Here is an 18,239-nt window from a genome sequence, read left to right as displayed (position 1 = left end):
ATATGTTTTTTTTCACAAATTTTTACTTGATCATTAAGACATCACTTACTTACAAGTATAGTTCACCACTTCCCATGTTATTTTTAGTATAGTTGATCACTTCACATGCTTTTATATCTTTATCTTGAACATATTCAAAACATAAAAAATAGAGAAAACATCAAATAAAGCAATTAACACTTTAAAGCACCATATCCAAGTCCACTGTCTGCTGTATGTACACTTGCTCCATTTTTGCTCCTCTTAGATTTATTATTATTATTTATTATTATTTGTTTATTTATCATTTATTCAACACTCTTACTTATTCATTGTTTGTGCCTTCTTGGGTTTTTTTGTGTTGCTTGTATGCATATGTGTACTATCTCACCGAGGGATAGTGGGAACGTAATTTCAATCTCTTTGTGTGTCTTAGTATATTAAAAAAAATCGACAATAAAGCAGACTTTGACTTTGATAAAACAACCAAAAAAATTATATTTTCAGACGAAACTGGATGAGGGCGCTCTAAATTTCACCGTTGGCCGTGACTCATCAACTGGGTGGGCTTAAGAAAAATGGCACCAAAAAGAAACTCATATTTTGCAGACTTACAAACTTCAAGTTGTAAAATATGCAGCTGAAAACAGTAATCGAGCAGCAGAAAGAAATTTTGGAGAACCGTGATGTACCAATGGATTACTATTTCAAGTAATGTCAGTGGCGCGGCGCGGCGGTTGTTTACATACAAACGTGCCCACATAAGGACTACCGGCATCATTCGCGGTGATCATTTCTAAGTGACACGGAGGACAAAGAGTTTGAAGGAATTAAGGATTTGGAGTGACATAGAAGGTTTGAAAAACTATTATGGCTTTTACGCACGCCCGGTCCTACTCTACTGAGTTGGGGGCCGGCGCTCGGCCGAGTGGCTGTCCGCGAACGGTGCGTGGGGCTCGGACATGGCCATTACGCACGCCCGGTCCTATGCCATGGAGCTCTCGTGTTTGGAAGTCCACGCCGCCACACGCTTGGAAGTTTGTTTTGTTTAATAAAGAGCCGTTTACCAAACCCACGTCTATCCTTGTACTTTGTTAACGCTACAATATCGTTATATAGTAGATCTGTGGAATAAAGACGAGGCTGACGTCAGGGCGCACGCGGGGCGATGTTGACAAAGGACGAGGAATTTGATCGATGGATTTAATGGATTTAAAGTGCACGGATGGTTTAATATTATTGGCTTGTTTTATAGTTATTTGAAATATAGTTTATCTATCGTTATATGAGCCTGTGGAATATTTTGAAGTGCAAGCGCCCTCAGCCGTGCGCACCCATTGTTGACAAAGAACGATCTATGGATTTAATGAATTAGAGTGACACCGATGGTTTTATAAACATGTTATTCATGTAATAGTTGTCCTTAATTACTCTATATGTTACGTCAGGCCCGTTCTCAGCTCTTTGTTTGTGTTTGTCACGTTATCATACCTATCGTTTAGCCTGTTGTTGCTATTTAATGAATTGGAGTGACACCGATGGTTTTATAAACATGTTATTCATGTAATAGTTGTCCTTAATCACTCTATATGTTACGTCAGGCCCGTTCTCAGCTCTTTGTTTGAGTTTGTCACGTTAGCATACCTATCGTTTAGCCTGTTGTTGCTATTTAATGAATTGGAGTGACACCGATGGTTTTATAAACATGTTATTCATGTAATAGTTGTCCTTAATCACTCTATATGTTACGTCAGGCCCGTTCTCAGCTCTTTGTTTGAGTTTGTCACGTTAGCATACCTATCGTTTAGCCTGTTGTTGCTATTTAATGAATTGGAGTGACACCGATGGTTTTATAAACATGTTATTCATGTAATAGTTGTCCTTAATCACTCTATATGTTACGTCAGGCCCGTTCTCAGCTCTTTGTTTGTGTTTGTCACGTTAGCATACCTATCGTTTAGCCTGTTGTTGCTATCGTTTAGCCTGTTGTTGCTCGTTCATGACTGTTTTTGGTGTGGGATTTTGTCGAATAAATTGCCCACAAAATGCGACTTATACTCCGGAGCGACTTATATATGTTTTTTACACTTTTTGGGGCATTTTATGGCTGGTGCAACTTATACTCCGGAGCGACTTATAGTCCGGAAAATACGGTACTGGTTAAATATGTAATGTCTTATCCAGTGGAAAAATGTTTGACTTTTTTCCCTTAAGGTGGTTGGAATTGTTGGAATATTTGTCTCAAATTAATTGACATTGGATAATTTGATGACGGGCTCTGTACCGGTCCGTTGTGGTGAAGAGGGACCTGAGCCAAAAGGCAAAGCTCTCGATTGACCGGTCGATCTATGCTCCGGCCCTCATCTATGGTCATGAGCTATGGGTCGTGACCAAAAGAACAATATCCCAAAATGAGTTTTCTCCGCTCGGTGTCTGGGCTCTCCTATGGCGATAGTGTGAGAAGCTCGGTCATCCGTGAGGGACTGCTGCTCCTCCATGTTGAGAGAAGCCAGATGAGGTGGCTCGGGCATCTCATTAGGATGCGTCCTGGACGCCTCCCTGGTGTTCCGGGCATGTCCGACCAGCAGGAAACCCTGAGGACGACCCAGAACGCGCTGGAGAGACTGTCTCTCAGCTGACCTGGGAATGCCTTGGGGTTCCCTGGGATGAGTTGGACGAAGTGCCTGGGAAGAGGGAAGTTTGGGCATCCCTCTTAAAGCTGCTGCCCCCGCCACACAACCTCATAAAATCGGTAGAAGATGGATGGATGGATGGATGGATGGATGGATGGATCCTGTCCAGTAGCTGCTGAAAAGAGTTTTCGTCATCCGCTGTCACTTGTCACTTTCTGTTGTCTCTGTTTCAACTGTCCCATCAACATTATCAGGCCTGACCACAACCTCAATACCTCCCTGAATCTACAAACCGGATTCGGTTGAAGTTGGGAAATTGTGTAAAATGTAAATAAAAACAAAATACAATGATTTGAAAATCCTTTTCAACCCATATTTAATTGAATACACTACAAAGACAACATATTTAATGTTCAAACTGATAAACTTAATTGTTTTTTGCCAAATAATAATTAACTTAGAATTTCATGGCTGCAACACGTCCAACAGAAGTTGGGAAAGGTGGCAAAAAATAATGAGAAAGCTGAGAAATGCTCATCAAACTCCTACATATTAGGAACATCCCACATGTGATCAGGCTAATTGGGAACAGGTGGGTACCATGATTGGGTATAAAAGGAGCCTCCCCAAACATGCTCAAGTCATTCACAAGCAAGGATGGAGCGAGGTTCACTACTTTGTCCACAACTGTGTGAGAAAATAGTTGAACAGTTTAAGAACAACATTTCTCAAAGCAAAATTGCAAGGAATTTAGGGATTTCAACATCTACGGTCCATAATAGTTCATAGTTCTCTGGGCCCGAGCTCATGTAAAATGGACTGATGCACAATGGAAAAGTGTTTTGTGGTCTGATGAGTCCACTTTCCAAATTGTTTTTGAAACACTGGACGTCGTGTCCTCCGGACCAAAGAGGAAGCGGACCATCCGGACTGTTATGAACGCAAAGTTCAAAAGCCAGCATCTGTGATGGTATGAGGGTGCATTAGTTCCCATGGCATGGGTGACTTACATTTCTGTGAAGGCAACATAAATGCTATAAAGTATATACAGATTTTGGAGCAACATATGCTGCCATCCAAGCGACGTCTTTTTCATGGACGCCGCTGCTTATTTCAGCAGGATAATGCCAAACCACATTCTTCGAAGTAAAAGAGTCCAGGTTCTCCCCTGGCCCGCTTGCAGTCCAGACCTGTCTCCCGTTGAAAATGTGTGGCGCATTATGAAGCGTAAAATACGACAGGGAAGACCCCGGACTGTTGAACAACTGAAGCGGTTCATCAAGCAAAAATGGGAAAGAATTTCACATGAGAAGCTGAGAATTAGTCTCCTCTCTTCCAAAACGTTTATTGAGTGTTATTAAAAGGAAAGGGGATGTAACGAAGTGGTAAACATGCCCTTTCCCAACTTCTTCTACACGTGTTTCAGCCATGGAATTCCAAGTTCATTATTATTTGAAAAACTAAGTAAAGTTTGAGTTTGAGCATTAAATATGTTGTCTTTGTAGTGTATTCAATTGGATATAGGTTGATAAGGATTTACACAATTTCCCAACTTTAACCGAATCCGGTTTGTAGTAAATGGTAACTGGACTGTGACAGGATAGTCACACTCGCTTTTGACCTTTTATATATTCATTTAGATAATTTAACTGGCCATGAAAATGATCATCACCCGCTCAAGACTGCATTACAGTAGACGTCACATGAATAGGTCAGACATTATTTTGTGTTTTAATGTTAAGTGTTTATGCTTAGAATATTACTTTCTGATGAAGCAAATCGTAATATTTTGAATTCATAATAAAATAAAAAGTTCTTATGTCAATTTTATTTGTGCAACTTTTGTTGGTTTTTAGATTTTTGTCGTACTGTTTTGGTACTGGTATCGAGGTACTTTATGTATTTTTTCCAATCAATGTTAGAATTTTGGTATTCTGTCATCACTACTTTAAACTCTTGTTGTTGTGCAAAATGAAAGTTGGCCCCTCGTAGGAAGCTCATCTTGCATGCCTGCTTCTTCTGTGAGGATGATGAAGCAGCAGCACCGGATGTACTTGTAGCTTTTTTCTTTCACTTTCAACATTAACATCAACAAAGTACACATTAAACCACTAGAATTCTAGTGGTTTAATGCAACTTTGGCCAAATATGCTTTATTACAGTCATGTTAAGATATATACAGTATACTGTATTGCGGATGATTAATTTAATTAATAATGCTTTTGACTCTTTAAAAGAATCATGCGAAATTTGCAATAATACTGTAGCTAGTAAAGTTAACTCGGAACAAGGATGTTTAACTATATACACGTAGTGTCAAAGCGCAATTCAAGGCCCAGAGACACCGGTATATGTATAAATCGGTTTTAGTTAGCTTACGGGCTTATAAATTTAAATTGACGATCGAAACAACGAAAAGGAAGCTGTTGCTCTGAAAAATATACCGTAATTTCCGGACTATAAGCCGCGACTTTTTTCCAAAATTTTGGACCCTGCGGTTTATAGTCAGGTGCGGCTTATATAAGATTTTTTTCGTGATTTTTGTGATGACTTGATCACTTTTACTCTTAACACTATTATATACAGTAAAAGCTACAAAACAAACTGACAAATAACTTGTTTTCAAATCAGACGAGTAAAAACTGGTCAAATATTAAAAAAAAAAAAGATATTAAAAGTGAAGACAATTTGCAATTCTAGTAATGACACGAATTTGATGCACAATTTGTCTTTGCGGGCCACATAGAATGATGTGGCGGGCCGTATCTGGCCCCCGGGCCTTGAGTTTGACACCTGTGCTTTAAACCCTTTCTCTTACTCTGCCATGTCACTCAGAGATTACACAAAGCAGTGGCGCTGTTCGGACCATCTGCATTGTATTAAAACCCAATCAATCAGCATTTAAATTCAATTCTTCTGACATTTTGCTCACCAAAAACAAGTTGTAATGAATGTGAACTTTTAATGCATTTTATTCAGAAGGTTACTTTGAACCTTAAATGGCGGCGCGGCGTACCTATGGATTTTTACAGCCTCCGGCCTCCAGGGGGCACTCTAGCAGGAAGCAAGAGCGAGACAGGCGTAGAGATAATGCGCCGAAGAAGACGAGCTAGTTTGTGTTTACATTTCGCGCATCATGCAGAACGCGATCAAGACGGACATTACTGAAAGGAAGCCTTTATACACAAACCGTCATCATGGGGGACAAAAGAAATGCATATGATGCCGCTTTTAAGCCAAAGGCAGTCGATGTTGATGACATTATCTTGTATCTACTCTGGAGCGTACTTATGGATTTTTACGGCCTCCGGTCTCCAGGGGGCGCTCTAGCAGGAAGCAAGAGCGAGACAGACGAAGAGATAATGCGCCGAAGAAGACGTGATCGTCTCGCGCATCACGCACACACCCGCATTCACACAAAGACAGGAAGCTTTTATACACAAACCGTCATTATGGGGGATAAAAGAAATGCATATGATGCCGCTTTTAAGCTATACGTGTCGCTCGCTAGTTTAATGTAATTTAGCGCTTCGTGTATGAATGAGATTAGCATGAACAGACCCTCTTCACACTCGAAGAAATGCATAAAACCGACGACGAAAGAGAGACTGAGAAAGTGTGAGGCGAAGGATATCTAACGCTATTCCAATCGGACACAAAGGAGGAAGACTTCGATGGTTTCAGTGCACAGGAGGAAAAGAAGACGGCTCTTTTTTTACTTTTACTGGTATGTTTTTTTTAACCAGCCCTGTTAGTGCTGTGCTACTGTGTCACTTCCGTGTTGCTGCGGTATTACTGCCGCGTCACAGGCAGTGTTTGGAAAGAAATGTTAAGGTATGTTATTAAAGCTTTAAAAAAACTTTGTGTCCAGTCTTTCTTTGCTAATAACTCGCGTGCACACTTCCGCGTTGCTGCGGTGCTACTGCTGCGTCACAGGCAATGTTTAGAAAGACATGTTCAAGTATGTTATTAAAACATTAAAAAGGCTTTCTATGTACTGTCTCTCTTTGTAAAAAACTCGTGTGCACGTGCGGCTTATAGTCCGGTGCAGTTTATGTAAGAAAAAAACTGAAATATCCCTGAATTTTAGCTGGTGCGGTTTATAATCCGGTGCGGCTTATAGTCCGGCAATTACGGTAATTTACAGTGGGGGAAATAAGCATTTGACCCCTTGCTGATTTTGCAGGTTTGCCCACTCACAAAGAATACAACGATCTACTATTTTAATTATATGTACATTCTAACAGTGAGAGACAGAATCCCAAAGAAAATTCCAGAAATTCACATCATATGAATTTATAAAAATTGATAACCGTCTGATGAGGAAAAACAAGTATTTGAACCCCTGGACAAACAGCATGTTAATATTTTGTAGAAAAGCCATTATTGGCCAGCAAAGATTTTCAATTGGATTCAGGTCTGGAGACTGGATTGTTGATCTGCACAAGGCCTTCAGTTGATTCATTAATTCCCCCCTTGTGGTTTTGGGATTTTTCCTCACCATTCGCATGATCAGGGAGACCCCACGAGGTGAGATCTTGTGTTGAGGCCCAGACCGAGGGAGGTTGGCGGTGGTGTGGTGCTTCTTCCATTTCCTGATAACTGCACCGACAGTTGATCTTTTCTCTCCAAGTTGCTTTCCGATTCTCTTGTAGCCCATCCCAGCCTTGTGCAGATCAACAATCCAGTCTCCAGACCTGAATCCAATTGAAAATCTTTGGAGGGATCTTAAAATTCGAGTTGCCAGGCGACAACCTCGGAACCTGAATGATTTGGAGACTGTCTGCAGGGAGGAGTGGGCCAACATCCCTGCCGAAAATGTGCACAAAGCTTGTCACCAACTATAAAAACCGTTTGACATCTGTGCTGGCCAATAATGGCTTTTCTACAAAATATTAACATGCTGTTTGTCCAGGGGTTCAAATACTTGTTTTTCCTCATCAGACGGTTATCAATTTTTATAAATTCATATGATGTGAATTTCTGGAATTTTCTTTGGGATTCTGTCTCTCACTGTTAGAATGTACATATGATTAAAATAGTAGATCGTTGCATTCTTTGTGAGTGGGCAAACCTGCAAAATCACCAAGGGGTCAAATTCTTATTTCCCCCACTGTAAATTTGCCGCGCAGACGAGTTTGACTGCACCGAGCCGCCAGCCGGAAGTGACGTCTCAAGTTGTACGCGTTTAGCTTCAGTGAATGTAAACAAAAAGAGAAGAGGGGCCAGCGCGGAGACGTCGGGCCAGGCTTGCGGCCAACCCAGCTCAGAAAACGTGCTCAGCTCAGCCCAAGTGAACTGTTAGATTCATCATATTCTACATCAAAAGAGGTTTCTGAATCGGATAAAATGATGCTAATATTACTGCTAGAAACTGAGCTGTCGGTATCATCTGCCATGTTGTTTGGGTTTGTTGAGATCCGGATGTACAACTTGTGACGTCACAGTAATGGCGCCACCAGTGTGGCTGCGTGCGGAACCCGATCGATAAACTGGCATTTAATTTTAGCTTTATTCTTAGTAATCGGTGTCCATTTTTAATTTCCAATGCGGCAAATGTGTTCTCTATACATTCTATCAAATTCCGTTCTAATTGAAAAAAAAAAAGGGATGTCTCTAGGCCTTTCAGAGTTCCATATTGCATCATTTTTCAATATCGTGCAGCACAACTTGTCACTTTGGTAATAGTGATTCTTAATTCTTGATTCTTAAGTTGCTGACGAAACTGTCGGAAAGGTTTTTAAGGTAAGACCTACACACCTTGTCTGAACAGAAGATTACAATGGCTGAGATACATCTTTCCTTTTCCCTCTGTTCAGGTGTAGCTGCTAGTGTCCTGAGGAGATGCCTCTAAGGTTTCGATCGATTGTGCCCTACACACTACCTGGAGTCCTTGCACTGATCGGCTGGTGGTGGTATACCTCGCGTAAGAAAGAGCGGCTCATCAGCCATGACGCCCTAGATGACGGTCCAACTAATGGATCCCTGAGATTGTGTCTACCAACGGGAACGGGGCCCAATGGTGTGGTCGAAAAAGACACTGTATCTACTACACACAACACAAAACATCACTTGACCTGCAGAGATCCAAAAGCCAGTATAAACGATGAGGGGCAGGAAAATATGTTCCAAAATCATGTTGATGATACAGACACAGCATCCAATATGGGGCAGACTCTTAAAGAGACAGCTGGTGAAACATGTGGAATACAAGTGGAAGTTCAGAAACCCACAGTTTCAACTCTGCTGCCGTATGAACAGGATGAGAGTTTCAATGTATCAGTAAAAGATCATGGAGACCTGAAAAAAAGCCCAGTACCCTCCTGTGGTTCAGAGGCAAATCTCGATCTAAAGAGAAAGTCAATGTCTGCTTCAGAAATCACTATCAAAGACATGGTCTTGTCCTGCCAAGCCACCAATATTACCCCCTCAACCACGACGACGTCAGGGTGCCTTGCTGATGCAGAGCGGCCTGAGCCAGAGGGTGAAGTTGCTCAGACCCACACCACTATGAGAGCACAGGATGATGTTGGTGCGATCATACCCATTGAAGCGCAGAGAGTGGTCTCTTCACAATTCGAGTCTCGAGACAAACACATTTCACTGCAAGATTTAAATCAACACATTCTAACCAGTACATCCAACTCTCTGGTCCTGACTCCCAAAGCCCAAACTACATCATTAACATCACAAGAAATCCAGGTTCCCAGCCATAATGGTGAGGAGCAAGGTCTGGAAGTTCTGGCAGCTGGACTCATAACGGAGGTCATCTCAGCAGCCACCCAGCAGGTCTTTGGTGGCATCAACTGCCAGGTTTCTGACTCAAGCCAGCAGTGTCACCATCCTCGATTGTCAACCCACCATCAAACAGGCTGTGAGGAAACCCAAAAGAAAGAGCAAGTGATGCCCAGTGGGTCTTTTACCGACTTATGGGAGTCTTTAGAGGTTAATGAATTAGTGCAGACAAACTATACACAAAAAGAACCTATGCCAAAACTGTCTCATCAAATAGCAGACAGTATACCTCTACTGAACAACGTTGTGAAAGGCAATGAATCAGCTACACAGACTGAGGACTCTGCTTGCAGCACCTGTCACTCCGAGGACGGCATCAGCAATGTGAATCACCAACATAGTCTAATGAACGGCAAAATGGATGTCTTCCAGATTACAGACTTGTCAGAAAAAGAAGTAACACAAACCCAATCACTTATTGAGACACCCGCAGATGAAATTATTTTCCCTTTGGCTGAAGAAAATTCAGTGGATGCTATGTGTGGTGTTAAGATGCTTGAGGGAATAAACGTAAGGAATGGACCTCAGGGATGTGAAGTGGAAACAGACCAGTCTGGAGGTGAGTTAGACATCCCTTTTGATCAAAGTGAAATATGCGGTGGAACCTCAAAGATTAAGCATGGCGATATGGCCTAAAATTAATATCATTGTATCAACTGCACCCCTTTACAGAAATTGTTTCATGATGTAATATAAAAAATATTTTTAATAATTCACCAAATTAATTATTTCTGAATGAAATAACGGTAAAAATTAGGAGTTATGAAAACTTTTATTGTGCTAATCTCAAGTCAGAATGAAATGTTTGCACTCCCTAGTAGTACAAAATAATGCAAACAAAAATAAGATGGCTGATATTTTGAATGAAAACAGTATAATTGGCTTTCGGTTTCATATATCGTATGATTCCTTCTATTCACTGTGCCATTTTTGTTTGTCTTTACCAGTAATATTTTCAAATGTAGTAGGAAGAAAGCAAGTCTATTCAACTCGATGGGTCAGATTTCAAATGTCAAAATCAAAAATCAGCATTCAAAATAAATAACATTGTCAATAGATTGGATTGATAGCTACAGTAGTTACTACCTTAGATATTTTGTTAATACACAGATATTTCAGGGCAATGTAGGCTACTTGTACAAATGTCTTTTTTTCTCTATGTACATATTTTCCCCGCCATCTACAGTATACACAACTGGACTATGGTGTAAACTATAACGTCACTAATTATAGACTTTTGTTTGTAGCTTGTGATGACCACTGCAAGAAGTATGGTTAGAACCGTGTTATGGCGGTGAGCCAGAGTCTATGGACATAAATTTTGTATTACAATAACCGTAATTTCTGGACTATAAACCGCACCTGATTATAAGCCGCACTAGCTAAAATTAGGGGAAAATCTTGTTTTGCTCATAATTAAACCGCACCATACTAAAAATTGCAGGTGTTTAAATGTTTAATTATCATTTGCAAGAGAATATACACAGAGGATTGTCAGGAAAGAGATTAACATGTTTATTGACAGAAATGAAGGAGCTCTGCAAACATACAAACATGCACAAATGTCAGCGACGACTCGGGCTGGATATCATGGCCAATTTCCTAAATCGATTCGATTTTGATTCTGAAGGTACTAAATCGATTAATTTCGATTAAATTCGATTCTGGTTGAATCAATTCAACCTGCTCTAAAATAATGAATATAGTCAAAGTAAAAAAAAGTCAGTCTGCTTTATTGTCAATTTCTTCACATACAAAGAGATCGAAATTACGTATCCCACTAGCCCACGGTGACAAGACGTAGATAGTGGGAACGTAATTTCGATCTCTTTGTGTGTCTTGGAATGTGAAGAAATTGACAATAAAGCATACTTTGACATACAAGTAAACAACACACAAAGTAAAAACAAGAAGGCACAAACAATGAATAAATAAGAGCGATGACTAAATAATAAATAAACAAATAACATAATAAATAAGAGGAGCAAAAATGAAGCAAGTGTGCATACAGCAGGCAGTCAGAACATAGCGCAAAAAGTACAGGACGTTACGCAGAAGGGGGGGAGAGAGTTCAGGATCCTAACAGCCTGGAGTATGAAGCTGTTGGTGAGTCTGGTGGTGCGGGAGCGCAGGCTCCTGTACCTCTTCCCAGAGGGCAGAAGATCAAACAAAGAGTGAGCGGGGTGACTCACATCACACACAATCGTGGTCGCCTTGCGGGTGAGATAGGAGGTGTAAATGTCCTTCAGGGAGGGGAACGAAAATAGCTCACCTCTGTTGAAAAATACACATAACTTTATTTTTTTTCGTCAGGTTTCAGCTGCAAACTTGAATTAAATTGCTCGAAGGCATTGTTTCAGTGCAAAATATGATCAACAGAACTATAAGTTTAATTAACCTCTCAAGGCATTCACACTTTGACTGTAAACAAAACTGTCTTATCTCAGTAGTGCAATTGAAAATATATTGCAAATGGCAGCAAATTGCATTGTTGAAGTGAAAAATAATAACACAAAACTAAAAGTGCGGCTTATAGTTAGGTGCGGTTTATAGTCCAGAAATTACGGTATTTTATGTTCAAGGGGCGTGCAAACAGAGCTGATCACTACAACTGGCAAATTATGTCTAGATTCTTAGTGTCGTGTTAACTTTGATTCAGATTCATCGTTTGTTTATGCTGCTGAAAATTGATGACTGTACCTGCCGCTGTCTAGGCTCTGATGTGAACAGTATGGACTCTGTGGATAGTGGCTGTACAATGGGTGCTAGAGAAAGTTATAGTACCCATGCTTCCTCTTCAAGTTCTGAGTTAGTCATCTGGGAGATTGAAGTGCCAAAGGTGAGGCATTACAAGTCTTATATGTGTACATTAGTCCAATTTCCCCACCTTTTTAGCACAGAATTAGAGTTGCTACCTTGTCATAAATATTCCTTTAAAGTTTAGGGCCTGACACCCACACGCTTGGAGAGGTGTGCCAATGGCTGGCATGATTGTTCATGAACATTTTAATGAGACATACCGTATTTTTCGGACTAAAAGTCACTCCGGAGTACAAGTCATATCACCTATAAAATGCACAATAAAGATAAAAAAAACATATAAGTCGCACCGGAGTTTAAGTCGCATTTTGAGGGAAATTTATTTGACAAAATCCAACACCAAGAACAGACATGAACCAGCAACAACATGCTAAACCAGTGGTCTCCAACATTTTTTGCGCCACGGACCGGTTACGTGTCAGAAATATTTTCGCGGACCGGCCTTTATCCATCCATCCATCTATCCATCCATCCATCCGTCTTCTTCCGCTTATCCGGGGTCGGGTTGCGGGGGCAGCAGCTTTAGGAGGGACTCCCAGACTTCCCTCTCCCCAGCCACTTCATCCAGCTCATCCCGGGGGATCCCAAGGCGTTCCCAGGCCAGCTGAGAGACATAGTCTCTCCAGCGCGTCCTGGGTCGTCCCCGGGGTCTCCTACCGGTGGGACATGCCCGGAACATCTCCACAGGGAGGCGTCCAGGAGGCATCCTGATAAGATGCCCGAGCCACCTCATCTGGCTCCTCTCAACGTGGAGGAGTAGCGACTCTACTCAGAGTCTCTCCCGGATGACCGAGCTTCTCACCCTATCTCTAAGGGAGAGCCCGGACATCCTGCGGAGAAAACTCATTTCGGCCGCTTGTATCCGGGATCTCGTTCTTTTGGTCACGACCCATAGCTCGTGACCATAGATGAGGGTAGGAGCGTAAATCGACCGGTAAATTGAGAGCTTTGCCTTTTGGCTCAGCTCTCTCTTTACCACAACGGACCGGTACAGGGTCCGCATTACTGCCGACACTGCACCGATCCGCCTGTCGATCTCGCGCTCCATCCTCCCCTCACTCGTGAACAAAACTCCAAGATACTTGAACTCCTCCACTTGGGGCAGGATCTCATCCCCGATCCGGAGAGGGCATTCCACCCTTTTCCGATCGAGGACCATGGACTTTGATTTAGAGGTGCTGACCCTCATCCCGACCGCTTCACACTCGGCTGCGAACCGTTCCAGCGAGAGCTGGAGATCACGGCCTGAAGAAGCCAACAGCACCACGTCATCTGCAAAAAGCAGAGACGCGATGCTGAGGTCCCCAAACCGGACCCCCTCAACGCCTCGGCTGCGCCTAGAAATTCTGTCCATAAAAATTATGAACAGAATCGGTGACAAAGGGCAGCCTTGGCGGAGTCCAACCCTCACTGGGAACGAATCCGACTTACTGCCGGAAATGCGGGCCAGACTCTGGCATCGGTGATACAGGGACCGAACCGCCCTTATCAGTTGGCTCGGCACCCCGTACTCCCGAAGCACCCTCCACAGAACCTCCCGAGGGACACGGTCGAACGCCTTCTCCAAGTCCACAAAACACATGTGGACTGGTTGGGCGAACTCCCATGCACCCTCGAGGATCCTGCTGAGGGTGTAGAGCTGGTCCACTGTTCCACGGCCAGGACGAAAGCCACACTGCTCCTCCTGAATCCGAGGTTCGACCTCCCGATGGACCCTCCTCTCCAGCACCCCTGAATAGACCTTACCAGGGAGGCTGAGGAGTGTGATTCCCCTGTAATTGGAACACACCCTCTGGTCCCCCTTCTTAAAGAGGGGAACCACCACCCCAGTCCTGCCAATCCAGAGGCACTGTCCCTGATGTCCACGCAACGTTGTAGAGGCGTGTCAGCCATGAGACCCCCACAACATCCAGAGCCTTGAAGAACTCCGGGCGGATCTCATCCACCCCTGGGGCCTTGCCACCGAGGAGTTTTTTAACTACCTCAGTGACTTCGACCCCAGAGATTAGAGAATCCGCCTCAGTCTCCAGGCCCTGTTTCCTCAATGGAAGGCATGTAGGTGGAATTGAGGAGGTCTTCGAAGTATTCTCCCCACCGACTCGCGACGTCCCGAGTCGAGGTCAGCAGCACGCCATCCCCACTGTAAACAGTGTTGACGTTGCACTGCCTCCCCCTCCTGAGACGCCGGATGGTGGACCAGAATTACCTCGAAGCCGTCCGAAAGTCATTCTCCATGGCCTCGCCAAACTCCTCCCACGCCCGGGGTTTTGCCTCAGCAACCGCTGAAGCCGCGTTCCGCTTGGCCATCCGGTACCTGTCAGCTGCCTCCGGAGTCCCGCAGGCCAAAACGGCCCGATAGGACTCCTTCTTCAGCTTGACGGCATCCCTTACCGCCGGTGTCTACCAGCGGGTTTGGGGATTGCCGCCACGACAGGCACCAACGACCTTACGGCCACAGCTCCGGTCGGCCGCCTCAACAATGGAGGCACGGAACATGGTCCACTCGGACTCAATGTCCCCCGCCTCCCCCGGGACATAGGAAAAGCTCTGCCAGAGGTGGGAGTTGAAGCTCTTCCTGACAGGGGATTCTGCCAGACGTTCCCAGCACACCCTCACAGAGCGTTTGGGTCTGCCAGGTCGGACCGGCATCTTCCCCCACCATCGGAGCCAACCCACCACCAGGTGGTGATCAGTTGACAGCTCCGCCCCTCTCTTCACCCAAGTGTCCAAAACATGCAGCCGCAAATCCGATGACACGACTACAAAGTCGATCATCGAACTGCGGCCTAGGGTGTCCTGGTGCCAAGTGCACACATGGACACCCTTATGCTTGAACATGGTGTTCATTATTGAAAATCCGTGTCGAGCACAGAAGTCCAACAATAGAACACCGCTCGGGTTCAGATCGGGGGGGCCGTTCCTCCCAATCACGCCCTTCCAGGTCTCACTGTCATTGCCCACGTGAGCATTGAAGTCACCCAGTAGAACGATGGAGTCCCCAGAAGGAGCGCTCTCCAGCACTTCCTCCAGGGACCCCAAGAAGGGTGGGTACTCTCAGCTGCCGTTTGGTGCATAGACACAAACAACAGTCAGGACCCGTCCCCCCACCCGAAGGCGGAGGGAGGCTACCCCCTCCTTCACCTGCTCGACGCCTCTCACCGTGGGCAACTCCAGAGTAGAAGAGAGTCCAGCCCCTCTCGAGAGGGCTTGTACCGGAACCGGCCTTTATATAAATAAATACATTTCTATAAATAAATAATACATTTATAATAAATATATAAATATGATGAAGTAAAATGATACGGCTGGCATAAAAACAAGTATAAACAACATAAAGATAAAACTCACCATTACGTTGAATTAGTGGGAGCACTGAGCTTGTTTCTCAGAAAGGATAATCATATAGGCATAATCGGAGACAATTAAAGTGGTTAAGGTTTGTCTTTTAATGCAGGATCCTTGGTCTCCATGTGCCGAAGCAGTTTTGAAGGCTTCATTGCCTCGTTAGCGAGCCTGACGCCACATATTATGCAGAGTGGGCTTGGCACGTCAGAGTCACCTGTGGCGATAAATCCATATTTTAAGTAGGACTCCAGAAATGTTCTTTTAAATGCAGGTTTCCTTTTCTTAAAGTCGTAGCCTCGTCTTCTTCCGTCTCATTGTTTTTTTCCCCCTTTCCGAAGAAGCTTTCCAAAAACATCTGTTTCTTGCTCATTTTTGCTTGCTTCGTGGGCTCGACTGAGGTGACATGTCACGTGACCGAGACGAGCGGCTTGACTTGAACCGACGGATGTAATTGGGAGAAAATTGCCAATTTGTTCATATTTTTCAAAATAAATTTTTACTCATTTTTGCTCGATAAAAATTTTTTTTTTTTTTTTTCTCTGTGCGGCTTGGCGGCCCGAGTGACCCATGTCCCGGTCCGCGGACCCCCGGGCTAAACGATACGGTATGCTAACGTGACAAACACAAATGAGGAGCTGAGAACGGGCCTGATGTAACATTAACAGTTATTCAAATAACTATAACATAAATAACACGTTTATTAAATCATCTGTGTCACTCCAAATCATTAAATCAATTGATCAAATTCGTCGTCATGTCTGTAAACAACGCCGCGTGTGCGGCGCACCGCTGACGTCAGACACGTCGGCAATTGCAGTTCAAATTATTCCACAGGCCCATATAACAATAAACTATATATCAAATAACAATAATATAAACAACAATTTGATCAAACCATCCGTGTCACTCCAAATCATTATATTCATCGGAATCATCGTCTTGTGTCACTTAAAAAAAACAACAACAAAAACACAGCTTTTGACTCCGGAATTGTGTGCACCGCTGACGTCAGATTAGATATATCAAATAAATTTAATATAAACAATTTTAACGAACCATCCGTGTCACTCCAAATCATTAAATCCATCGGAATATTCATCCTCTGTGTCAAACCCCCCCCCAAAAAACAGCTGTTGACTCCTGACCTACGTGCGCCGCTGACGTCAGCCCCGTCGTCAGTTGCGGCTCCAATTATTCCACCGATCTACGTATATAACTATATTGTAGCGTTACCAAAGTACCAGGCAAGATGTGGGTTTGGTAACCGGCTCTTTATTTCATTATTCAGTTTGTGAATAATTTTAGATATGTCGCTCCTGAGTACAAGTCGCCGCCCCACCCAAACTATGAAAAAAACCAAAAAAACCGCGACTTATAGTCCCAAAAATACGGTAATTTATTTCAGCCACAATATTAATATTAAAGTCTGTACATTCTTTGGCTGTCTTTCGGTTTCAGCTTCTGGTTGGGCGATTAATTGGGAAGCAAGGAAGATATGTGGGTTTTCTTAAGCAGACCTCTGGTGCAAAGATATACATCTCAACCCTGCCTTACACACAGGAGTTCCAAATCTGTCACATAGAGGGTGAGTTGCGGGGACTCTCAATTTTCATAGAATCTTGTGAAAAGAGAACTGACTCTCTAAAGAATTTGGCTCTCAAGGGCTTTTCTGTGGGTTTTTTTTCACAATTGATGTTTAAACAGGTTTAACCTCATGTTTGACATCCATGCAGGTATGCAACAACAAGTTGACAAAGCCCTGTCTCTGATTGGGAAGAAGTTTAAAGATTTGGATTTGACCAACCTTTATGCTCCTCCACCACCACCCCTCACATTGCCATCACTCCCCATGACTTCATGGGTAAGGGTAACTCTTTGTCTTCTACACTTATTACATTTCATTGAATTATATAAAACATAGCGGCTAGCCTCTGTGGACTTGATCTTTATGATGATTTTTTTTTTTTACATTTTAATAGTAAAAAAATAATACAAATCATACAATTCACCTCCACTGTCAAATAATTCCCATGGAACTAGCAGTGTTTTAAATCGCATTTTTGACTCAAATAATGTGTAAAGCTATATTATAGGAAAATAAAATACAACTCAACTTTTGATGTGTGACTGGTAACTACCATTTATGTTGTTTGCTGCAGACATAACCAAATTTGAATTTACTTCTAGTCAATTAATGCTTAAAGTTGAGTTATTTTTAGTAATAATGCACATATATGTATATATATGTATATATATGTATATATATATATATATATATATATATATATACATATATATATATATATATACTGCTAAAAAAATTAAAGGAACAGTTTTTTATCAGGGTATGGCATGAATCCAATTGCACTTTTCTGATAAGGTTTTGGTCAGGTACATGGCAGAAGGGGTTAATCAGTTTCAGCTGCATTGGTGTTGATGGAATTAACAACAGGTGCACTAGAGTTGTAACAACGAGATGGTCCCCAAAACAGGACTGGTTTTGCAGGTGGAGGCCATTTCAAGTTTCTCCCTCTTGATCTTTTTTAACTGTTTTTCCACAAATGTTGGCTTTAGCTAGAGCCATTATCATGACTGGGAGCATGAGGCGATTTCTTAACCCTCCTGAAGTTGCGCAGATTGTCCAACTCCTCCAGGATGGCACATTCA

The 18,239-nt window shown here is 42.9% G+C and overlaps 1 protein-coding gene across 2 annotated transcripts in view; it reads left to right on the top strand.

Annotated features, from left to right (window-relative positions):
- Positions 1–18,239, top strand: part of akap1b (A-kinase anchoring protein 1b) — a 48,308-nt gene that overhangs the window by 4,321 nt on the left and 25,748 nt on the right. For both annotated transcript variants that reach the window (XR_015859379.1, XM_088380469.1), the window contains exons 2-5: positions 8,432–9,966; positions 12,122–12,246; positions 17,031–17,157; positions 17,306–17,433. Coding sequence is in view for 1 of the 2 variants with exons in the window: in XM_088380469.1 (XP_088236595.1) it covers positions 8,457–9,966; positions 12,122–12,246; positions 17,031–17,157; positions 17,306–17,433 (1,890 nt within the window). In the remaining variant the exon portion in view is untranslated. The remainder of the gene's footprint in view (positions 1–8,431; positions 9,967–12,121; positions 12,247–17,030; positions 17,158–17,305; positions 17,434–18,239) is intronic.

The sequence above is a fragment of the Syngnathus floridae genome, chromosome 7, assembly GCF_059516105.1.
Source record: "Syngnathus floridae isolate MCC-2025c chromosome 7, RoL_Sflo_1.0, whole genome shotgun sequence".
In the NCBI taxonomy this organism is placed as follows: Eukaryota; Metazoa; Chordata; class Actinopteri; order Syngnathiformes; family Syngnathidae; genus Syngnathus; species Syngnathus floridae.
The sequence above is the reverse complement of the archived record's forward strand: the minus strand, read 5'-3'. Positions and strand labels throughout refer to the sequence as shown.